Here is a 24,092-nt window from a genome sequence, read left to right on the forward strand (position 1 = left end):
GATCCCAGTGTGGGGCGTGCAGGAGGCAGCCGGTCCATGATTCTCTCTCGTCATTGACGTTTCTATCTCTCTCTCCCTTTCCCTTCCTCTCTGAAATCAATTAAAAAAATATTTTTGAAAGATCACCCTTAAAAAAAACACACAACACACCAATCCTAACATGTACATCAACACCAACAGTATGACATTAAAAACCGACGTAACTTACAGGTGCTCAGGTTCACGTATAACATAACCCCCCGAAAAGTGATGTACACCCTCCTCAACAGGGAGCCACGTTCTAAAAGATACTTTTGCCCAAAGCACGAGGCACACTAACCTGCCAGACCAGGAATGAGCCCGTTTTCGTTACAACTTTACAGTCAGTGTCCCTGAGGCGGGAAAACAGCGCCTCCCCAAGGTCATCTCCCGAACTGCAAACCCACGCGGGCGGCCGATGGCTCCCACGCTAGTAAATCAACTACAATCTGCTTCCAATGTAACTGCCCAGCAAGGAGAGGTGACGTCCCGGGAGGCAGGTGGGGAAGTAACGGAGCCGGGACACGCCTCGCCTGGGGGAAAGCCATCCGTCCTGAAAGCTGGTTTACAGCCGGGACGCCGGCAACTCCCGCCCCAGGTGGTGGCTCGACTGTCCAGAGTGGTTTTCCGAGGCCCCGGAACTTAATTTCACTCAACCTACTGTCCTTAAGGCTTAGCAGCCAAACACACAATTACAGCCTCTATCCTTAGGACAAGGCATTCACCCCGCCCCCGCCCCCCGCCAACGTCTCGCTCCTTCTGAACGAGAGCTCCGTAACACGGGTGTTTGCACAAGGGTTCGCGGCGGGACAGACGGAGCTCGGAGGGAACGGTCCCCCGTGAATGGCAGGCGCTTCGGAGCGAGAGCCGACGGGACTTACAGATACTTCAGGTTCTCCAGGTCCTCGAAGGCCCCGGCCGGGATGCTCTTGATCTGATTGTTGTTGAGGAGCCTGAGAAGGGAGGGTCCCGTCAGATTCAACACTCTCCTCGCGCCGGGAAACGGTCCCGCGCCTGGAAAAGCTGCCTCTCGGGTCTGCACCTCAGCCAGGACTGTGGCCACCATGGAAACGGGGGCCTCGCCACGCGCGGCAAAGGCGGGTGTGAGCGGACCACAGGTGTGCGAGGACCACAGGTGTGCGAGGCTCACAGGTGTGCGAGGACCCCGGGTGTGCAAGGACCCCGGGTGTGTGAGGACCCTGGGTGTGCGAGGATGCAGGTGTGCAAGGATCACAGGTGTGCGAGGACCACAGGTGTGCGAGGATGCAGGTGTGCGAGGACCCGGGTGTGCGAGGATGCAGGTGTGCGAGGACCCCGGGTGTGCGAGGACCCCGGGTGTGCGAGGATGCAGGTGTGCGAGGACCCCGGGTGTGCGAGGATGCAGGTGTGCAAGGATGCAGGTGTGCGAGGACCCGGGTGTGCAAGGATGCAGGTGTGCGAGGACCCGGGTGTGCGAGGATGCAGGTGTGCGAGGATGCAGGTGTGCAAGGATCACAGGTGTGCGAGGACCCCGGGTGTGCGAGGATGCAGGTGTGCGAGGACCCCAGGTGTGCGAGGATGCAGGTGTGCGAGGTCCCCGGGTGTGCGAGGATGCAGGTGTGCGAGGACCCCGGGTGTGCGAGGATGCAGGTGTGCGAGGACCCTGGTGTGTGAGGACCCCAGGTGTGTGAGGACCCGGGTGTGCGAGGATGCAGGTGTGCGAGGATGCAGGTGTGCAAGGACCCTGGGTGTGCGAGGACCCCGGGTGTGCGAGGATGCAGGTGTGCGAGGACCCTGGTGTGCGAGGATGCAGGTGTGCGAGGACCCGGGTATGTGAGGATGCAGGTGTGCAAGGATGCAGGTGTGCAAGGACCCCGGGTGTGCAAGGATGCAGGTGTGCGAGGACCCCGGGTGTGCGAGGATGCAGGTGTGCAAGGATCACAGGTGTGTGAGGACCCTGGGTGTGCGAGGACCCCGGGTGTGTGAGGACCCTGGGTGTGCGAGGATCACAGGTGTGCGAGGATGCAGGTGTGCGAGGACCCCGGGTGTGCGAGGATGCAGGTGTGCGAGGACCCCGGTGTGCGAGGACCCCGGGTGTGCGCTGTTTCCCTCTGGCCACGTGGGCGCTGGGACTTACAAGGTGTTCAGGTTTCTCAGCTTCCTGAAGGCTCCGGGCGGGATCTCTCGGATTCGGTTGAAGCGCAGGTCCCTGCGAGGAGAGAGGAGACGAGGGGCGTTAGAGACATTCGGGGCTCGCCCCGCGCTGCTCGTCGTGAACATTCCGTTAGAAACGCGAGGAAGTGCGCTGCCCGGGGTTAGGCCGCCAGCCTGCACGTGGAGGGCGGCGGTTCGATTCCCAGTCAAGCACTTGGGTTGCAGGCTGGATCCCTGGTCTCGCTGGGGCGCATTCGGGAGGCAGCCAATCGATGTCTCACATCCATGTTCCCCTCTTTCTCTTCCCTCCCTCCCCGAGGGACACCCGCAGCGGAGGATTAACAAGAACAACAAAACCAACAGTGAGAGGGAGCTCAGGAAGCGGCACCTCGCAGCCCATTCCTCCGACGAATCCCTCCTCGCTGAGGCCCTCACACAGGGCAGAGTGAGAAGGTCGCCTTACAGGCGTTCCAGCCGTTATCCCGGGAGATGACACGACACTAACCCCCGCCTCCGCCTCTGCTGGTTAACCCACTGGAAACCTAATGTCAAACTTTTGGGGTAATGAACACAGGCTCACCTGCAGCTGCTCAGTCTGTGCAACTGTGCAACCCCTCGGGGCTCCTGAGCCCGTGCAACCCCTCGGGCTCCTGCGCCCGTGCAACCCCTCGGGGCTCCTGCGCCCGTGCAAACCCTCGGGCTCCTGCGCCCGTGCAACCCCTCGGGGCTCCTGCGCCCGTGCAACCCCTCGGCGCTCCTGCGCCCGTGCAACCCCTCGGCGCTCCTGCGCCCGTGCAACCCCTCGGGCTCCTGCGCCCGTGCAACCCCTCGGGGCTCCTGCGCCCGTGCAACCCCTCGGGCTCCTGCGCCCGTGCAACCCCTCGGGGCTCCTGCGCCCGTGCAACCCCTCGGGGCTCCTGCGCCCGTGCAAACCCTCGGGCTCCTGTGCCCGTGCAACCCCTCGGGGCTCCTGCGCCCGTGCAAACCCTCGGGCTCCTGCGCCCGTGCAAACCCTCGGGCTCCTGCGCCCGTGCAACCCCTCGGGGCTCGCTCCAGGATGGTGCTGAGCTGGAGCCCTTGTTGGTGGCTAACTGTGTACAACCCACAGAGCCCATTCAGCCCGAGGGGGGAAGAGAAGGTAATGCCTGGTCTCCACCTGCCGTTCCCAGCAGGTGTTTAAGGAGGTTCTGCCCTAACAGGTACGTGTCTCCTGTGCCTGGGGAGACCAGCGGTCGACTTTTCCAGGACAAAGGCAGGCCCTGAACTGCCCAGGACGGGCCAGAGCGCGTGGCGTGTGGACACTGAGACGGACAGAACGCGGACGCTTGCGGGTCCTCCTCGGGTGGAGCGAGCAGGGCTCTGGCCCTGGGCCCTCGAGCCCGTGGCAGAGGCACGGATGTCTGTGTTCCCTCCTCCAACTCGAATGAAGACTCAACATTCTAACAAGATGAAAGTCTTCGCAAACTCACAGAAAGACGGCTTTCTTTATGTCTTAGATAAAATCCTTACTCACAGGTCCAACCCATCCCACAGTCCAATGGAGGCAATTACGGGTCTCACACTGCGGTCCTACCCCTGGCCCAGCGCGTGTCTCATCTGGAGACAGTCCTTAGACAGCGGATCGAGTCCCATGAGGTCACCAGGGCGGGCGCCAACCCACGACTGCTGTCCTCACAGACACACACACACACACACACACACGCACACACACACACACACACACACACACAGAACGAGGCCTTGGGAGCCACTGCTTCCTACTCAGAGCGCTTGGCTCAGCAATTAGCAATGGAATTACTATTTCACAACCTGATAACGACTTCCACCAATAACACTAACGGAAAGAAAACTGCCCTGAACGCAACAACTAGCCAGCATTTCGGAAACACGCCCCCAGCTTGTCCCCACGGCCCAGTGCCCCCTCTCCAGGGCACAAGGGCTCAGGGCTGAAGGGGGGGCCGAGGGGGGGGCCAGGGAGGCCACAGCCGTCCTCTGCACCTGCCCACCGGCCCCCAGCCGGGCTCCTGACCACCGAGGCCGACAGACAGCGAGAGCTCTGGGGCGTCCCTCCATGGAGCAGGCAGGAGCGGGCAGTGATGAGGCCCGGGGTCGATTCTGATTCTAGAAAGTTCCAGGAAAGCGGCAAGGGGATAGCGAGCTCCTGCGGACAGAGCGTCACGTGAGAGCCCAGCCGACACCTTGCTCTGCAACCACGGGCGGAGCCCAGAGCCCCAGGACGGCCCTGCGCCCCTTTCTGCCTGAGCCTGGGAGTCCATCTTCCCCCCAGTGCAGGCCCCTCACCCACAGAACACCGACGATGACGGTGGTAACACGTGGGGTGCAGAGAAACCCGCGGTGCGAGGTCCCGGGAGCCACCGCGCTCTCTGCAAACACCCGCAGTGCCGTCACCAAGAGCTCAGTGGGTGAAGCAGCAGCTGCTCAGAGAGGCCCCGGGCAGCACGGGAAGTCACTCAGGACGCCTAGAAATTACCATTTTAGGGCAAGACCACGGCGAAGGCCACGGCCCACGTCCACTTTATCTGGCCGGGAAGTGACCACAGAAACGCGGGGCAGGGGGCGGTGCTGGTAGGGCAGGTGGGGTGCATGTGGGGCTGTTGGGGGAGGGCGGGAGGGGGGACAGGAATCCGTGAGGAGGACCCTCCTTGGGCAGGACGGGGACCTGCCTGCAGCCGCCCCTCTGCAAGGGGCCGACCGGAAAGGATCGGCCTTTGCTCCGGACCCGGTGGAGCAGCGGGCGGCTGGCCCCGCGCTGGCTCCATGCTGGCGGGATTAGTTCTCTGGACGCTCCCTCCAGCACAGCTGCTGACTGCAAGGAGGGGGGGAGCCCACAGCCCGCTGGGCGCACACAGCCTTCAGCCACCCTGGGCCCGGAGCCAGGTTCCCAGAGCCAGTCTCCAAACCGGAACCCGGCCCGGCTGGCTCGGCTCAGTGGTGAGCGTCGACCTAGGAACCAGGAGGTCACGGCTCGATTCTGGGTCAGGGCACAGGCCCAGGTTGCAGGCTCCACCCCCAGGGGGCCTGCCCGAGGCAGCCGATCCATGATTCTCTCATCATTGATGTTTCTCTCTCCCCCGCTTCCTCTCTGAAATCAGTAAGAAAATATGTATTAAAAACAACACCACCAGAACCCAGACCCTGGCCTGTGCATGTTTACGTTAAGAAGCCTGGCAGAGGCCATGGCAGGAGCTTTCCGGGCGGCTGTGTTCATGCTTCTATTCACAGAGCAAACACCAGCAGGAAGACCAAACGCTGGGGGAGTCGTGGTGTTTGGATGAAGCGTCCAAGTTCAGGTTTCGACTCCATGTCAAAACCACGATTCATTACAGGCCGGACGGCGAGGTAGGAGGTGAGACGACCAGGGATCCGCGTTCCCCCCACCCGCCCGGCTCTGGCCTGTGGGTCTCCTTTCACAGCCGCACAGCTGGGCGAGGTTTAATTCATCATAGACAGTCGCCAGAGGGACAAGGGCGGCACTGGCGACCGGCGAAGGGCGTCCGGCCGTCAGCGGGGCCGTCGCGGAGACAGGCCGACACGGCTCTTCCCTCCATGCGAGGGGCACGTTCCCCGCACCTTCCGTGTTAGAACCTGAGAAGGATGTGTCCGCAGACACGAAATTGCACGGCACGTCCTGTTCGGCTTGAAGAACGTGTCCCACGACGGGAAGGAGCAGCCGCCGGGACGCAGTCGCTGTCCGGGACCAGGGGCCCTGCGGCTCCTCCGGGCCGGGCCTGTGTCGGGGCTCGGACGGCGGGCGTGGCCCTTGCCAACAGCACGTCTCAGGTGCCGTCTCCACTCTCAGTCATTTTCCTCATACTTTGCCTTTGTAGTCTGGGTTTTTAAAGTCTGTGGCCCATGTGGACTGGGGGGGTCCTGTGTGGACTGGACTGGGGGGCTCTGTGGCCCTGTGTGGACTGGAGGTCTGGGGGACCCCATGAGAACTGGGGGCCCATGTGGACGGGAGGCTCCGTGGCCCCGTGTGGACTAAAGGAGTGGGGGGCTCCGTAAGGACTGGGGGCCCCGTGTGGACTGGGGGACCCCATGTGGACGAGAGGCTCGGTGGCCCCGTGAGGACTGGGGGGCTCGGTGAGGACTGGTGGCTCCGTGTGGACTGGAGGCTCCGTGGCCCTGTGAGGATGGGAGGCTCCGTGGCCCCGTGTGGCTGCCCCCTGCCTCCCACTGGAAGCAGCAGGGCTCCGGGGGAATTGCTGAGGCAGCGAGCTCCGCCCGCCGGTCTTGGCGTGCCTCCTACCCCTGGTCTTTCGGGACCTGGTCTGCGTCAGGAATGGCTCACGCTTAGGCATGTATCACCCACACGTGGAACAGCCACACGTGGAACAGCCACACGCCTGCTTCATCCAAGTTTCTCAAATTTAGAAAAACCAAAGTGCAGGTCAGCAAAGGAGAAGCTGGGTCAGATGAGGAGCATGTGACTCTGTCAGAGGCCTGGCCGGGCGGGAGGGACAGGATGGCCCCTCCACGTCACCCTGAGGCGGCCAGCAGCCCCGCCCAGCGGCCGCCCGGGGCCCTCTGGGGACACGGCAGGTCCAGCTGTGATCATGCTCGAGGCCTCTCTGCAGGATCCGCCTCAGCCGTGAACTAACCGCTCTCCCTTTCAAGGCCGGAGCCGCCAGCGTCGGGCAGGAGGTGGCCGGGCCCACCAGGTGCAGACGGGTCGGTGCCGCTCCGGGAGCCGCGAGAAGGGCCGGCAGAGTGAAGGTTCTCGGATGTCACAGCTCGAGGAGCTGCCACGAAAGCTCACGAACGACCAGTAACAACACGTCCACTCGCTGGACACACACTTCACGCACTGCTTCTTCCGGTGACATCACGGGAACCAGGCAGCACGTGGTGGCTGCCGGCAAGCAGCCTCGGGGACCGGGCTCCCCACCTGTGCTCGGGGCAGGGAGACGGGCACAGGTGAGCGGGGGGCTCTGCTGGATGCCCCCAAGTGGACTCTCAGGAAGTGGTAACCAGACAGGCCCATGGACAGGGCCCGGTGGACAGGGCTGGATGGACAGGGCCCAGTGGACAGGGCTGGATGGACAGGGTCAGATGGACAGGGCCCAGTGGACAGGGCTGGATGGACAGGGCTGGATGGACAGAGCCCAGTGGACAGGGCTGGATGGACAGGGACAGATGGACAGGGCCCGGTGGACAGGCCCCAATGGTCAGGGCAAAGCCAGGAGCGAACCCCGTGTCTGCGTGAACCCAGGGCCCAAACGGGAGCTTCCTGCCCGTGTACCTTCACCCAGATTCTCACGGGCGGTGGGGACGAGGCGGCGGCCTGGCACCCGCGATAAACTGGCCCCTGTTCTGGGCGCCGTCTCCCCTCCTGGATTTAAGCACCATGACCCCAGGGGCTCTGCTGCTCCTCCAAGCAGAGTGGGGTCCCTCTGCTACCCCTTCCAGCACCCACACCCTTCCCGCTCCACCCCCGGCGCCCAGACCGCAGCCCCCCTGCGGCCAGCCTGTCCCACCGGGTTCTGTCACAGCCAAACCTCTGCCGTTGGCGGGTCAGCTGCTCAGAAAGCAACGCCCTCAGGAAGCGTCCTCATCGTCCGAGTCTTTCAACCGTTTGAAAATGGACAGGCCTGGCCAGTGCGGCTCACTGGTGAGCGCCGGCCTGTGAACCAGGAGGTCACAGTTCGATTCCTGGTCAGGGCACAGGCCTGGGGTGTGGGATCGTGCAGGAGGCGGCCGACTCATGATCCTCTCTCATCCTGGATGTGTCTCTCCCTCTCCTTCCCTCTCCGACAGAAGAAAACATCTGATGCAGACAGAGCTCGAGGCCGAATAAACCGGGAGCCACAGGTGGCCCGGCCCGGGTTTGCACGAGGGAGGCGCCGGGTGCTGATGGCACGAGCTGGCCCCACTGTCCTGGGGGGTCACCCGTTCCCAGACGGTAAGTTTCAGAGGCACCGAGTTCCAGGCCGCGTGAGCCGTCCCGTGACCCCGCCCCCCGAATGAACATCGGCTGCCACTCCAGGCACATGGACCCTCTGGGGAACCCACACGCCTCCCATCGGCTCAAACTCCTGCTTCCAGGCACCAGGGACGCCGGGATGCGAACCCGACTTTCCCCACAAGTTTCCTCCGTCCCAGAGGCCCCTGTGCAGGTCGACCGAGGACACAGGGACTGGAGGCCCCTCTGGTCTCGGGGACACACAGGGAGGAGCAGAGACCACGCACGGACATGCCCGAAACCCACTCTTCCACTGAGTGTGCTGGTGCAGCGCAGCCGCCTCGTCCCCACGAGGAGCAGCAGGCGCACGGGGGTCAGAGCCTGTGGCCACGGCGCAGCCTCTGCTGAAAGCTGTCATCTTCCTGTTGTGAAAACAAGACTCAGCTGCCCAGGAGGGAGTGCCTTCACGGGAAGCCACGGCGCTGCCCACAGAACTACCCACAGAGCTGCCCACGGCGCTGCCCACAGAACTACCCACAGAGCTGCCCACGGCGCTGCCCACAGAACTACCCACAGAGCTGCCCACAGAGCTGCCCACAGAACTACCCACAGAGCTGCCCACGGCGCTGCCCACGGCGCTGGCCCCAGGATGGATGCGCGGCCCCACAGGCTAGGCCTCGTCGATTCACTGACGGCCCCCAGTCCTCAGTCCAGCACCAGCGCCAGCGCCTGGAGGCCACACAGGCCGCAGTGTAAACAGCCCAGGTAGGAGGCGGGCAGCCCTGGTGCTGGGCCGAGGCTGCGGACACACCGGGCCCTGGCCTCCCACCTGAGCAGGCCCGGAGGTTCCTGCCCATCAAAGGGCCCTGGCCTCCGCACCAGCCGCTGCTCCCCACGACCCCGGTCACACTCCGAGGTCCCCTCGGCCAGGGTGGTCCGAGGAGGGTCAGGGCAGGCTCAGGGCAGCGACAGAGGAGGATCTGGTATTTTTTAAAAACTATTTTTATTGCTTTCAGAGAGGGAGAGGGAGAAAGAGAGAGAAACATCAATGATGAGAGAATCCTGCATCAGCTGCCGCCTGCACGCCCCACACTGGGATCGAGCCTGCAACCCGGGCCTGTGCCCTCCTGGTTCCTAGGTCGATGGGCAGCCACCGAGCCCCGCCGGGCAGACCTGACCGTCTCAAGGCCTTTCCCCGCAAACCTGAGCAGGAGGCGTCCCTCCTGCATCACCCTGAGGAGGCCGCGGGGCGGAGCTGACGGGGCCTGGCTGGGGCTCCTGTCCTGCCCCCCCACCCCCCAGGCCGACACCAGCTGCCCAGTGGGAAGGCTGACGGGTCCACAGCTGCCCGCGCTCAAGGCCCCTTTGTTCTCCCCCGAGGCCTAGGACCCGTCTGCAGGCTGCCAGCCCGGGGCCATCGGATTCCAGGCCTCGGCGGACGCGGATTCCAACCCGATGACCACATCAGCAAGGCAAGGGCTCTGCACAGACAAAGCCGTCACAGCACCCCGGTCGCCCTGAGTTCCTGATGAACTGCGACAGCGGGGGGGCCCCCCACCTGCCCCGCGGGCGAAACGCGGGAAATCCCCAAACAGCAGAGTCTCCTGCGGGGGGGGGGGGGGGGGGGGACGGGAAACCGGGCCCACAGGTCAGGCCCACCCGGTGACCAACCCAGTGACCGGCAGTGACAGGCTCACGTGCCCAAGGGCTGGCGGCACCTCAGGGAGGGACCCAGAGTCCGTCCGACCCTTCCCACAAGGAGCAGAACCGAGGCCCCGGCAGCCACAGATCTGGGGGCGCAGGGCAGCACCCACAAAGCCGACCCCCTGCATCTCAGGCCAGAACCCAGGGAGAGAGGCTGGCCCCACACACAGGCGGCGCCCAGACCGGAAAGTGCGGGATCCTGTGGCAGGTGGTCTGTTCTCTGTTTAAATAAACAAAATAAAACAGGGAGAGAACAGCAGGTCTAAAACCCTAAGGACCCGACTCACATAAAACCACGCACGCACACGCACACGCACACGCACATATGCACACACATGCACACACGTGCGCACACATGCACACGCGTGCGCACACACATATACACACGCACGCACACATACACACATGCATACACACGCACGACCACACACGCTCGCACGCACACACACATGCCCACACGCGTGCATACACGCACGCACACACACACACACACCCACACGCGTGCGCACAGGACTGGGGGAGGCGACACCTGGCAGGATGTCAGATGAGATTAACACGTTACATCTTCAGAGGCGACACTGGCTATTTTTGGGAGTCGGTGTGGAAGTCGGAGTCGAGGCTGGCGCTCACGCCCTGCACCTTCCAGATTAGGGTTCCGTAGGAGGGGGGGCGGGGCTGACGGTGAGAGGCCGGCCTCACGTGACTGGCCACCCAGATCCCAGGACTGTGCCTGGAGGGACAAGGCCACGGGACAGGCACCGGGATCCCCGCAGGCAGGGCCCCTGGAGAGGAGGCCGTGGACAGAGGGAGGGGAGGGGAGGGCTATGACTGACCGACTTCCTCTAGGGCAGCGGTTCTCAACCTGTGGGTCGCGACCCCTTTGGCGGTCGAACGACCCTTTCACAGGGGTCGCCTAAGACCATCCTGCAGATCAGATATTTACATGACGATTCATCACAGTAGCAACATGACAGTTATGAAGGAGCAACGAACATAGTTTTATGGTTGGGTCACAACATGAGGAGCTGTATTTAAAGGGCCGGAAGGTTGAGAACCGCTGCTCTAAGGACCGGCTCAGGGGCCTGTGGGCGGAGACGCAGGGAGAGCTGCTGAGTCCGAAGGTGCTGAAGGCACAGGAGGCCGGTCTTGCTCGGAGCCCTTCACCTGATTGGACAGGACCCACCCGTGGACGCTCACCTGTCGACTCAAAGGGCTGACTTCAGCGTGGAGCCCCCTCCCTCCCCCAAAACCACCTTCTCAGAAACCTCGACAACAGCAGTGACCAAACATCAGGGCTGTGGCCCAGCGACGTCAGGTGCCCAGGCGTGCGGGGATGGAGACGAGCTGGTATAACATATGATTTGCACTGAACGGGTTAACGAGGGGCAGAGCATGCCCTGGAGTCCAGCAAATAGAGGGATAAATCACGTTCCCCCACTGGGCAGGCACCCAGGACGCCGCCACGGCTGGCACATTCCTGCTCACAAACCCGGCCCAGGGCTGACTCCAGGCTGGTGGTGTTTATTGTCGTTCTAAAGGCCTCACATACTCGTGTTCAATTCCGGAGGAAATGGGTCATAAAACAGAACCAACAAATACTGACACCAAATAGATACTCCAGGGACGGAGGGCCCGGCCCAGGAGCCCCACACCCGGCCCTGACGTCCCAGGAGGAGAGAGGAGCATCCGGAAGGCGCTCGGCGAGAGCCTGTCAGTCAGTCACTATCACGGGACAGGAGGTGTGGCCGTGATAGAATCGTCAAAGGAAGAAGCAGTCCAACCGGTGAGGAATCTCTATTAGGACAAAGCTCCAGGGAAGGGCAGGTCTGTGCCGTTATTGTTTCATAAATTACAATCACAGGAGGAGCCGGAGGTGGTCACAGGAAATCCACGGGTGGCAGATTAGGGGGCGGCACCTCTGGGACGGGATGGAAAGTAACACAACAGACGGTTCTGGTTCTTTTACTCGGTGGGCGCAGCACAGCCAACAGTCAACAACGAACAGGATTAACAACAAGGAGAGGGTCTGCGGGCTCCGCCCAGGCGCACGGACGGTGCCCGGAGGGTCCGGAAAGGGGAGTCACCTGACATTCCAAAGGCTGTTGTCTGAGAGGCAGGAGACAACAGACAGGCTGGGTCGGTAAAGACTGACCTTTGTCAGGAAGATGCTGGCCGAGGCCCTGGCCACCCCCATAAACTGCTCTCAGTTAAACAGTTTTCATCCCAGACCACCCTGTGCAGTCACGTTCGGTCTCTAGTTTGCAAGGCCCCAGGCAGCGCCCCGGGCTGTCAGGGGAGCGTGTGGCCCCTCGGCATCCACTCACTCCAGGGGCTCCCAGGGCCGTGCGCAGGGGACGCGAGGAGAGGCCTCTGAGGGAGAGACCGCGAAGGAACCGGGCGAGGAGAGTGACGGTGGGCCTCAGCCCCGGCCGCCCGCTGGGAGGGTCCCTCCCGGGACCTCTTACTCCGTTGTTTTTACTGTTGATTCTCACCGGAGGATGTTTTCCCATTGATAGTTTCCGAGAGAGTGGAAGGGAGGGGGACGCACAGAGAGAAGCATCTGCCCACGCCGACCGGGGCCGGGGAGGAGCCTGCAACGGAGGTCCGTGCCCTCGGCCAGCATGGAACCCAGGACCCTCAGTCCCCCGGCAGCACTCTATCCACTGAGCCACACCGGCCAGGGCTGACCTCTTCGTGGCAACACAGGTTGTTCCTGTCATCGGCCTCGCCTGCCTGGCTCACCCACAGCTCCGCACTCCGCGCTGGGTGCTGGGTGCTGGACAGCTGACCTGGGGCCTCGCGTCCCTCCCCAAGGGGACGATGGGGACCTATGACAGGCGCCTCCAGTGCAGCGAGGGAGGACCCTGGGAGACTCGCTCGCCGTGTCCGCGGGCTTCCTTCTCGGGAGCAGGTGGAAAGGCTGGTGGACACAGGGGTCGGGAGCCTCCGAGGAGAAGGCTTCGCTAAGACTCAGGAGGAGGACGAGGCCTCGGCTTCTCAGCCGCGCGTCCGCGTTGGGGAGGGAAGGGGTTCGGTCTCTGGGGGGGTCTCTCTAACCCGCAGCGTGGCTCCCAGCCCAGCCCTGACCTGTGAGGCGGGCCCACGGCCCCCACCCCGACAGTGAGATTCCCGGCAGCAAGGTCTGCTGTCTGTCTGTCTAGCAGCACCTGCTCGCTCTACAAGATCCCAGGGAGGGAGAGGATGACAGGCAGGTGGGCAGACGGACGGGTGGGTGGGAGGATGGGTGGAGTGGCTACAGAGGATGAATGAATAGATGCATGAATGACCGGATGAAAGAAAGGATGGGTGGATGGATGGATAGTTGGTTATGGATCAAAGGGTAGATGGATGGGTAAGTGGGTGGATGGGGGGCAGGTGGGTAAGTGGGTGGATGGGGGGCAGGTGGGTGGGTGGGTGGGTGGGGGTTTGGGGGGTGGGTGGATGGGGGTTGGGGGGGTGGTGACGGAACTCAAGGGTGGGTGGGACGATAGATGGGATAACACAGGCTCTGACCTAAGAAAACAAGGAAAAACAAACACAAGAAAACAAATGCTCAGGATTAAAATTTGGTTTCCGGTTGCCATGCCAACACAAACATCCCCCAGGTCTGAATAAGTAACATGATGACTAACGGCGCTGCTTCAGCTGCTATTTTTAAGTTAAAGTCCAACCGGGCTGCAGGCTCAGAAACGCGGCCTCGAAGGCAGGAAGGACGCCAATCACGGCCTTTCCTCCCGGAAGGACAGGGGAAGCCGCAGCTGCTTTCCGTTTCCCATGGATTGTTTAGAGAGGGGAGCGGACACGCACGGCCTCGTGCCCCACGCGCCTGTGTGAGAGGCTGGGCCGGTGCTGCTTTGCCCACAGAAAGAGAAAATGCTAATCTGAGCTCCCAGACATGCCCCCCCCCCCCCCCATTCACTGAGAGACTGGATTCCCGCCGTGGCCTGAAGCAGGACCAGCATTCTGTGGGGAGAAGGGGGCGACCCGTCCGGCCGCAGAGGGGGCCTCAGAGGCAGGTCAGGCGCTGCGCACGGGGGCTGGTCTGAGGAACCGCATCTGAAAGGCACTGAGGACCCAGTGCTGTTTCCTGTTTATATCAAGTATTTGCTTCAATTACGGTCAGCTCAGAGTCAGAGGCCGCGCCCTGTGAGCTCATGGCCAACCCTGCACCCCGAGACCCGCAGCCCACTGCACCCACAGCCTATTGCACCCCCCATGTCACCTCACAGCAGTCCACACCCCATAGCACCCCACCCCCATGCCAGTCCACACCCCACGGCACCCCACAGCCCACTGCCCTCTGCCCTGGAACCCGCTGCCCGGAGGAGTCAGAACAAAACAATAGCTTCCGTTGTCCCAGCTGCTCCCTGGCCAGGCCCGGAGGAAGCACAGAGGCACCTACAGATGCAGGTGGGACCCGTGGGGAGGGGGGTGGGGGGGAGGAGAGGCCGGCAGGGAAGCCCTGAGCCGGGAGCCCTGATGGATGGGGCCACCGTGGTCCTTCAGACAGGCTTGGGGGCGGCGCCTGGACCCAGGGCAGTCCCAGCGCCTGTCGCACTGGCTGGAGGGGCAGGTGGCAGAAATGGGCCCTCAAGCCACCCCACAACCTCACGCAGAGCAGCTGGGCCCGTCCACAGTAGCAGGAAAGCGGAAGCTAGGAAATGAGCCACCCTAGGAATCTGGTGAGATAAACGCAATTCCGGACGAAGGCGTCCTGCGTGGCCGTTCCGTGAAGGAGCGGGCCTCCCACTGCCCGGGCCAGGCCACCGGGTCGCCGGCACCTGCCCCCGGACAGGCCCAGACGCCAGTCACCACCAGCGTTTGGGACAGAAGATGGACAAATGGCAGATGGGAGACAGACAGGAGACGGAGCGGTGACAGGTGACGGACAGAAGGTGATAGGAGACGACAGGTGTAGGTGACAGACACACAGGTAGGGACAGGCAGGTGACAGCAGACAGATGGACGGGAGGGAGGACAGACAGGAACACGGGAGCCGGTGGACGAGTGATCGCTGATGAGCACCGGGCGTGACAGGCAGACGCGGAGTCGGGCTCACACCGACCTGAGCGTCCGCACTGCACGGGCGTGCACATCTGACCACATGGTCAGTTCCTTTAATGATGAGAATGTACTGTTTTTGGTGTGTTTATCCCTGTTTTTGCACTTTTCTGCCATGAGCAGATTCGACAAGCACAAAACATTAAAGCCTGCTGTGAAACCAAGGGCAGGACGGCGTCCTTGCTGCGCTATGGGGCGACGCAGGGCCTCCCCAGCCCGCGGCCTCCCGCCCCGCAGCCTGGGGGCCGCTCGCAGCTCCTGGGCAACCTGCCCTGACACGCAACCCGCGTGGGAGCCTCGGAGACACGGCTGCTTCCTGCTTCGCCGCGGCGGCTCCAAGCCCAGGACGAAGGTCCCACCCGAGTTTCTCCTTTGGGCCCCTCACGGCTTCACCAGCCGCGTATGTAACCACCAGATCCCAGCCTGCCCGAGCCCCAGACGAACGCTCAGGAGACGCGGCTGGGACCGGGGCCAGGGCCCGAGGCTGCCCTCGGCGGCACCGGTGACCGGGCCACCCGTGGAGCACACACCCAGCTCTAATCCACAAATGACAGCGTTCCTCCTGCTGGGAGGGAGCCGTCTTTCACCGGACACCACCCGGTGGCCTGCTGAACCGAGCGGTCACGGGGCCCAGGACAGAGGGGCAGTGACGGGCCTGGTGAGGGCAGCGGGGCCTCCGAGCAGAGGAAGCTCGAGGGGCCTGAAGAGACTGGTCATTAGGTGCCTGGGGCCCGGCCCAGCGACACCACGAGCGGCTCTCCCACCTCCTGAGGCTGCAGGGTACCCAGCGCCCCAGCCCTGTGAGTCCCCTCCCCCCGCAGTGGGAGCACCGAGCCTTCTCCGGCTCGCCCCCCCTCACACCTCTCGCCCCCGACAGCCCGGAGGGCAGGGACTGAGGCCACAGAGCCTGGGCCCCAGCCACGGGAGCCATGGGAGCCACGGGAAACACTGTCTCCCAGAGCCACATGTGATGTGGTGGCTTCTCCCACTGCCCAGCTCTGCCTCTGTGGGGGGAGGCAGCCCCGTGCCACGGACGGACAGACCGCCAGACGGAGGGCTCGCCTCTCCCAGGACCAGCCAACCAGGCACCCTCCAGCCCCGGTCGCCACGGGTCAGCGTCGGACCCCAGGGGCAGCGGCCGCCCAGGGCGCGGGCCGCACCCCCTGTGGGTCTGGCGGGAGCTCGTGGGGCCGTTTGCACAGCAGCTGCAGTTAAATTTCCCGCCGGCGCCCACAGGCGAGGACGGGAAACGCGATCCTCATTTCCTGTTCATTCCGACTTGGCCCGGGAGCTCGGGCTCACTGTGTTCTAACTGCTCCTTGCTTCTCACCACACGTCGTCGTGGGAGAATGAAAGAAGGTTTTAAAAATTACCTCGTCCCAGCTGACGTGGCTCAGTTGGCTGGAGTGTCGTCCTGGCCCGGGAAGGGCACACGTCCAGGCTGCGGGTCCGGTGCCCGGTGGGGGCACAGACGGAGGCAATAGGTCGATGTTCCCCCCCCCCCTCTCTCTCTAAGATCAATGAAGACACATCCCCGGGTGAGGATTAAAACTCCCCCCAGAAGGAAGTGAACGGCCTGAAACGGCCAGGAAGCTGGCCCCTGCGCGAACCCCCGTTCTCAAGGCCCTGTCCCTCGGTCAACGGCGTAGGGTCCCCGAGACTGAAAGGAGTGAGGGGAGCACAGCTTCCGGGGCCGGAAGGGAGGCCTGTGCATCCGGGGAGCCGGGAGCTGGAGGTTGCAGGACGGAGCGGGGACCCCGGGGCTGCGTGTCCAGCTGAGCCCTGGCCGGTGTGTGTGCAGTCAGGGGGGCTGTGGCCTCTGCACAGAAGGAAGGAGATGATAAAGGAAGCAGAGCAGCGGGCGGTTTGCAAAGATCAATGAAACGATTAGCCTGCAGGTGAAGGAGCCAAGACGCACCTGCCCAGCCTCAGGGACGGGGTGAGTCCCAGGACCAACCTGATGACAGTCCAACAGCCTGGGGCCGACCAGCTCCCAGACCCGCCCCATTCGCTGGAGAAACTGACCTTAGAGTTTCATTTCTTCCCACAAAGACGGGAAGCCCAGGAGGCCTTGCTGGGAAGCCCCCCCAGACACGTGGGGAGCAGCTGGGCCCACACTCAGCCTGCCAGGCAAGACTCCCTGGTCTGCCAAAGCCAGACAAAGACATTCCAGCCCCGAACAAAGAGGGGGGGGGGGCTGGCCTGAGGCCGGGCAGGGGCTCATTATCTCGATTGCGGCAAAGACAGGTCACAACCCACACAGCACGGCAAGCACGGAACCGCCCGGTGTCAACTGTGATCAATGAGGCTTTTGTTTCTCCGAAAAGAAATTCGTGCAAAGGTCAGAACTGGGGCCCGGCGGCCACGTGGCTGGTCCTGTTGAGGGGCCCCCCAGTTCCCCAAGAGGGTGCCAACCAGGTGACAGCTGGGCCGCCGGCTCTGAGCGCGCTGAGGGCTGGGCTGCCGGGCGAGGCAGCGGATGGGCACGAGCCCACTTCGTCAGTGGGCAGTCGGGTCGGGCCCTGAGTCTCCACGAGGCGCGTCCTGGGGACACACGAGGCCGCCTGGCCGTTCGTCACCCGGGATCTCTGGGTGAGTTCTGGGGGATCAGTGCCCCCATTTCTCTCCCCTTCAGGGAGCTGAGAAACCAAGGAGCAAGGCAACAAAGTCCAGAAACTGATCAAATTACAACAACGGACCCTCATCTGAGCCAGGAGCACGGACCTAACCCTGAAACAACCAGTCTCCCTAACTCGGCCACTTTGCCATCCGGCCCCCCCACCCCCCCGGGGCCGTTGGACTGGCACCCCAGGATTCGCTCTGCTTTTTGTAGCATCTGAAGAGACACCACGGACTCAGGGAGGAAAAGAGTAACTTGTATTTTTCAAAATTAACCTCAAGAAAGAATTTAAGCTGCGGGAGGTGTTACTCTGCAGGAATTGTCCTGGGGTAGGACGCATGGGCTGGGACGCGGCACAAAGGGCCGCTCCGCGACGTTACTGTCCACACAGAGGAGCGTCTGCCTCCAGGACACGCCGAGCGAGGGTGTCGGTGCAGCGCCCCGAGCCCAGTTCCCAGCACAGCCAGGACCCCGGGCGACCAGGCCCCGCAGGCCCTCCAGGGAGACTCGTAGAGTCCTCACTGCCACGGCTCCGACTCAGTCAGCTCCCGCTGCTTTTAAAAATACGTATATTTTTATTGATCAGAGAGGAAGGGAGAGGGAGAGAGAGAGAAACATCGATGATGGGAGAGAATCATGGATCTGCTCCCTCCCGCACGCCCCACACTGGGGATCGAGCCCGCAACCCAGGCCTGTGCCCTGACTGGGAATCGTACCCTGACCTCCTGGTTCATAGGTCGACGTTCCACCCCTGAGCCAGGCCGGCCGGGCAAGTTTAGCTGCTTTTAAGTTAAATTTACCAATAAAGGAAAACTCAGCTCAAAGACACCTCGTTTTCGTGTGCCCCAAGCGGCAGGACTAAGGTCCGGACCGAGTGCCGGGCTCTGCAGACGGAGGAGCCTGGCCCCACCACGTCCGCACAGCGAGGGGAGACGAGGCCCCGATGCGACGGAGCAGGGGCCCCCACACCTGCCTCCCGGGCATCCGTTTCAGGTTCCACCTGTTGTGCCTCCCGGTCATAACTGTAAAACCTCCCCTTTGCACAGGCCGCAGGGCCAGCCCTCAGCGGGCTGCCCAGGGAGGCGGACAGGGGTCTGGAGCCCTCAGTCGTGTGGACACTTTCATGTGGAACCTTGTCCCGTTGCCCAGCACCCACTTCTACTAAAAGGCCCTGCTTTCTCCTGGCCACAGCCCTGGGCCCGGGGGGGGGGAGAGGGGGGGCGGGGGGACAGACAGCCGTCCGCTCAGCCCAGGACGCGCTGTCCACTCTCCTGCTGCCGCTCTGGCCCACGGGGAGCCCACAGCGGCCCGTCCTCACTCTGCAGGGAAACCAAGTCACAGGGCTGCGTAGGGAAGGCCCGGCCAGTGTGGCTCAGTGGTGAGCGTCGCCCTATGAACCAGGAGGTCATGGTTCGATTCCCGGTCAGGGCACAAGCTGAGGTTGTGGGCTTGACCCCCCGTAGGGGGTGTGCAGGAGGCAGCCGGTCCATGATTCTCTCTCATCATCGATGTTTCTCTCTCTCTCTTCCCCTCTCCCTTCCTCTCGGAAGTCAATAATCTGTAAATTAAACAAAACCTCGTCTGGGTGGCCCTCGGGCAGGAGGAGGCCAGCAGGACCCACACTCCCAGCCACTGGCCTGCTTCCCGGTCACAGCTCCCTCCTTGGCTCAGGACACGAAGGCGGGAGGGGTTCCCCCACGAAACGCAGCCACACGGGGAGCTTCTCACCTTCCAGACACACAGTTCCCAACGGTGCTGTGGGGGTCTCGCCACGCAGACACCCCTGCGACCCCACAGCGGCTCGGGGACCGCAGTCCCTCCGAGCCCAGCACGCGGCCACCTGGGCACCTGAAGGCCGCCTGCCAGCGCCACCCGGGCCCCGGGCGGTGGGAGGGAACGTTCGTCCCTCCCTCGGTTTGTAAGCCGTACAGCAGGCCCTTACCCACGGGGACAAGACCCCAGTGAGGCTGAAACCACCCACCGCACCCTGAGAGTTTTCCCCAAGTTCATTCCTGCGGTTCAGCTTGTCAATCAGGTGCCACAGAGCTGAGCAATCACTGGTAAGAAGCAGAACAAGGACGAGGACAGCTGTGATCGCAGCTACGAGCACGGGGCCTCTGTGAGCCTCGCACGGCGTCCCCGCCCCTGACAGGACGGTCGGACACTCGGGTGGCACTCAGGGCTCCGGGGCCTGAGGCAGGAAAACAGTGCGGGAGCCTGAACACAGCGCTGCCCGTGCAACAGCTGGTCTGAGAGGCGAGCTGCCGCGGTGACTAACGGGACTAACGGGCGGGCGTCTGCCTCGCAGAGGCCCATGGGGGTGAGTCAGGTTGGGGGGGGGTGGGGAGAGACAGAGGGAGATCTCAACAGGCGACCGAAAGGCCTGCAATTCAAAACATACACACGGTTTGTTTCTGGAATTTTCCATTCAGCGTTTTCAGAGGCGGCTGCGTAACCGTGGATAACCGAGACTGTGGGGCACAGGGTGCTTTTCGGATGCAGTGAGCGGTGGTGCTGCCGGGACTCCATCACGCAGGACTTAATGCAGGCGTCTGCCTTCAGCCAAAGGCTCGGCGTACAGACTGCGTCCCCAGGCCCAGTGTCCGCAGGCCCGGGCGGCAGGCGGCCTTCCCACCACGGACCTCGTGGCCAGGCTGCCCTCCCGGCTCCCAGCACCCTCCACTGCCCGCCCCACCTGGGCCGCATTCCTGCCCCCACCCACCTGTGCACAGGAAGCGAGGCATTCGCTTCTCCGGGCAGGCGTGGGGCCGGAACGCCAAGGGAGGCTGGGCATCGGGGGCTGGTCTCCGGGGAACAAAGCGGGGACCCTGGGCCCTCCTCCCAGCGCGGACATGGGCCTAGCAACAGGCGTCCACGGCCGAGGGGCAGGGGTCCTGAGCCCACAGGGCGGACCGGCCGCGCCTTCTCACCCTTCGCCGGCCTCGCTCCTGCGCCCACTGACCAGGTGTTCCAGGAGGAGGGAGCCAGAACACGGCACAGCCCCAACCACTCTGGAGGTGATCAGAGAACGAGGGCGTGGGAACCGCTGTCTGCAGGCACTGGGGCCTGGGGGGGGGGGGGGGGTCTGCTGCCCTGAGGCGTCCACAGCCCAGGCACCCCCAGCTCCGGGTTTCCTGGCACCGGGAGTGGGGGGGGGGGGGGCGCGTCTGGGGTGCTCGGCGGCTCTGGCCTGGCCTGGAGGAGGATGGCTCATTGGCCAACAGGGATTCCCATCACCTGGCAGTGGAGGCCCAGAGGGGAAGGGGCTGCGGGAGGCGAGGGGAGGGGGGGCCCCAGCAGGAGAGGAGGCAGGAGGGCAGTGAACCGTCCTTGGACATTAGCGCTTTATTGTTAGGTGATGCTTCTATCTTAGTGAACAGTTTAATATTCAAAGGGGGAACTTCTGAGCTGAGTGACAGGCCCGTTGGAGGTGCCTCTGTGGGGGGAGGAGGAGTTGCAAAGCCTAAGCCTGAGGCTGGTGGGTCCTGGGATGGGGGGTCGGGTCCCAGGATGTGCTGGGTCCCAGAATGGGGGGTCAGATCCCCGGGTTGGGGGGCTGGTCCCGGGATGGGGGTCCTGGGATGGGGGCCGGTCCCGGGATGGGGGGCTGGTCCCGGGGTGGGGGTCGGGTCCCAGAATGGGGGATCAGATCCCGGGTTGGGGGCCGGTCTGGGGTGGGGGGTGGCCCTGCCTCTAGAGGAGCCCTTCCTGTGTTCCATGCGCATAAACTCACCCAAACCCGAGCCGCAGGTGGTCTCGGACCAGTAAGTTCGGAAGGAACCTCGGGTCCAAACAACCAAACAACCCGCTCTGGGCCCGGCTAGGGCGTAGCCTGAGGGAGAGGCCTGGCACCTTCCAGATTCTGACTCCACCTCAGGGTTTTTTATTTTAATAAAAACAAAGCCCGTGAGAGCAGAGACCTGGGAGAAGCGCTGACACGAACGATTTCTGCGCGAGCGGCGTTGATGACGGGCCCAGGGACCCCCGGCCGCCTCCCCTCACACCCGCTCCCCGGGGCGCACCCCCACCTGTGCCCGGGCCCTGCCCCACGACGGGGTCCCCCCCATCCGGCTGGTTCTCGGGGACTTGGCCGCACTCGGCCAGGCGGAGCCGATGCCAAGCGCCCGGCTCGCTGCCAACCCCCCGAATCCCAGACACGCGGGGGCAGGCCTGGCCCACGCGCTATCGCGGTGGGTGCGCGCAGGGCGCCTTCCTTTCCGGCCGCGGGGCCTGCGCCCCTTCGCCGACGCTGGGGCCGGCGGACCCGCTCGGGCTGCGCTGCTCCCGATCGAGCGCGGCGCCTCGGCCACGGTGGGGAGGGCTCCCGGCCCGTTTCCCCGACCCACCGAGGGCTGCGTGTTCCGCACGCACAGCCGCTCGGCCCGGGCCCCGCACGAGGCCGGGTTCTGACCCAGGACGGTTTCTGGGTCAAACACGCCGGCCCGGACCCGGAGCGGGCGCCGCGGGGGAGGGTCGTTCGCTCCAACTTTGCAGCCGCGGCAGGTCCCGCGCGGAGCCAAGCCGCCCGGCCCGGCGCATGGAAACTATTCGCGGCATCCGCGGGGCGGCCGGGCGGACTGTGGCGGCGCCTGCAGGCACGCGGCCCCCGCCCCCCGCCGGCCGCTCCCCAGGCCGCGTCCGCGCCCTCGGGGTCCCGGGCGCCCGGTCCAGGAGCGGAATGTGGCCTCTGGGGCGCGAGCGGGTCTGCGCGGCGTCGGGCCCGTGGAGACGCCCGCGCGCGAACTCTGCGCCGACAGCGGCGCCCGCGACCCGCGAAGTCTGGCCCACGCGCGATCGCGGCGCCCGGGAGGCCCGCTCGGACCTCGCTGCCCAGACCCCTAGGAGCAGCCCCGCGGCTCCGCCCGGAGCCCTGGCCGCCAGGTGCGCCCCGATACCGAGGATCCCCAGGGAGGTTCCCGGAGGAGGAGTGGGAGGAGCAGGGGAAGGGGGGGGCGCACAGAGAGGCGGGCAGGAGGGAAGCCAGCGGGAGGGGGACCCGAGCGCGCGGGGCTTCCCCGGCTCCTCGACGACGTCCCCGGCCGCGGGGATTCCGGGCTCCGAACAAAGGCGGCTCTGGAGGCCGCGCTCCGCGCCCAGGTCCGCCCTCCGCGCCACCGGCCAGAGTGGACAAAAGCCCGCGGGCCCGCCCGGCCCCCAACACCCGACTCTCCCGCCTCGGTCTCCAGGTTCCTCCGGCCAAGATCGCAGACCGTCTGCGCCCCCAGCCCCCGAGCCCACCGCTCCTGCGCCCCGCGCCCCCGGCCCCCCGCTCCTGCGCCCCGCGCCCCCGGCCCCCCGCTCCTGCGCCCCCAGCCGCGCGCCCCCGGCCCCTGCGCCCCCGGCCCCCGCGCCCCGCACTCACAGGATGGAGGTCTGCGGCGCCACCGCGGGCACGGCCTCCAGCAGCAGATGCATGCAGCGCACGGTGCTGCGGAAGCACAGGCAGCGGCTCGGGCACCCCGCGCCCGGCCTCTGAGCCTCGGCGGCCAGCACGCCCCACAGCAGGAGCGCCAGCAGGCAGGGGCGCGCGGGGCGCACGGCCATGGCCTCGGCGCGCACGGACGCTCGGACGCACAGGCCGACCGCGGAGGCCCCCCGCGCCTCCCTGGCCGGCTCCGGACTGCGCCCGCCCGCCCCGCGGCGGCCTACGTCCCAGCTGTGCGGGGGGCGGGGGCGGGGGGCGCCGGCGGTGCACATGCGCGCGGCTCCTCGAGTCCCACCCCCACCTCCCCAGGGCCGGGGCGGGGCGGGGCGGGGCGAGGACCTCGGGCCCCACGTCGCCCGCCGCGTCCCCTCCCTCCGCGGGGCTCCGGGCGTGCAGCCGGCATCGGGGGCCAGGGTTTCAGCCCCAGATCTGCCCTCGGCAGCTGGAGGCGGCGGCCAAGCGCGGTTCCCACATGTGTGCGAGGGGTTTGTTGTTTTATGAAAGTTACAGAGCGTTACTGTTCCCGGCGCGCTTCCAAGCTGGCGCTCCCTCGCTCTTCTCTCTCTTTCTCCCCCCCCCCCTCTCTCTGTCTCCCTCCCCCCCTGTCTCTGCTCTGTCTCTACACACACACACACACACACACACACACACACACACACAGACGAGCTGGGCAGCCTGCCTGAGCCCCGAGGCCCGTTAACCGCCCACCTCCCGCCCCTGCCACCTCCAGGCCCTGTCGGTGCAGGGCGGGCTGGGGTGCTCCAGGCCCCGTCCCTCCCCTGAGGTCACAGAGGCAAACTCCAGTCACCACAGCGTTGGGTGAAGCCACGGGAGGTGCATTCTGACACTTGACACGTATTTCCCGGGTCCACCGGGTCCTCCTCCCGGCCGGACAGAGACTAAGTCAGCTTTGACCTGTGACCCTGTCCGGGCCCCTCCATTCTAAGGGGGACCCTCAGCCCACTGCACCCCGTAGGCGAGCATCTCTCTTCAGTTCACCCGCCGTCCCCTGACCCGCGGTGACCTTGATTTTAGGGGTCATGGTGTGGCGCCCGGAGAGCAGACACTGACCCGGGGTCGTGTGGAGGCGTTTTGTCGGGGAGGCTGGTGCGGGTCAGCTCTCCGTCACGGGACGAAGGAAGACCCTCCACTGTCGTGGCCTCAGCCCTCAGTGTCAGGTCGTCAGAGTGAAAACCCCAGAGAAGAGA

At 64.7% G+C, this 24,092-nt stretch overlaps 1 protein-coding gene across 3 annotated transcripts in view; it reads right to left on the reverse strand.

Annotated features, from left to right (window-relative positions):
* Positions 1-23,059, reverse strand: part of PXDN (peroxidasin) — a 52,239-nt gene extending 29,180 nt beyond the window's left edge. For all 3 annotated transcript variants that reach the window (XM_070428604.1, XM_070428603.1, XM_070428606.1), the window contains exons 1-3: positions 22,822-23,059; positions 2,135-2,206; positions 900-971 (exon numbers count right to left, since the gene is read on the reverse strand). In XM_070428604.1, coding sequence (XP_070284705.1) covers positions 900-971; positions 2,135-2,206; positions 22,822-23,003 — 326 coding nt within the window. In that variant the 5' untranslated portion in view covers positions 23,004-23,059. The remainder of the gene's footprint in view (positions 1-899; positions 972-2,134; positions 2,207-22,821) is intronic.
* Positions 23,060-24,092: the final 1,033 nt, after the last annotated feature.

Source organism: Myotis yumanensis, unplaced genomic scaffold, assembly GCF_028538775.1.
Source record: "Myotis yumanensis isolate MYYU_CA2020_CCGP unplaced genomic scaffold, mMyoYum1.0.hap1 SCAF_11, whole genome shotgun sequence".
NCBI lineage: Eukaryota > Metazoa > Chordata > Mammalia > Chiroptera > Vespertilionidae > Myotis > Myotis yumanensis.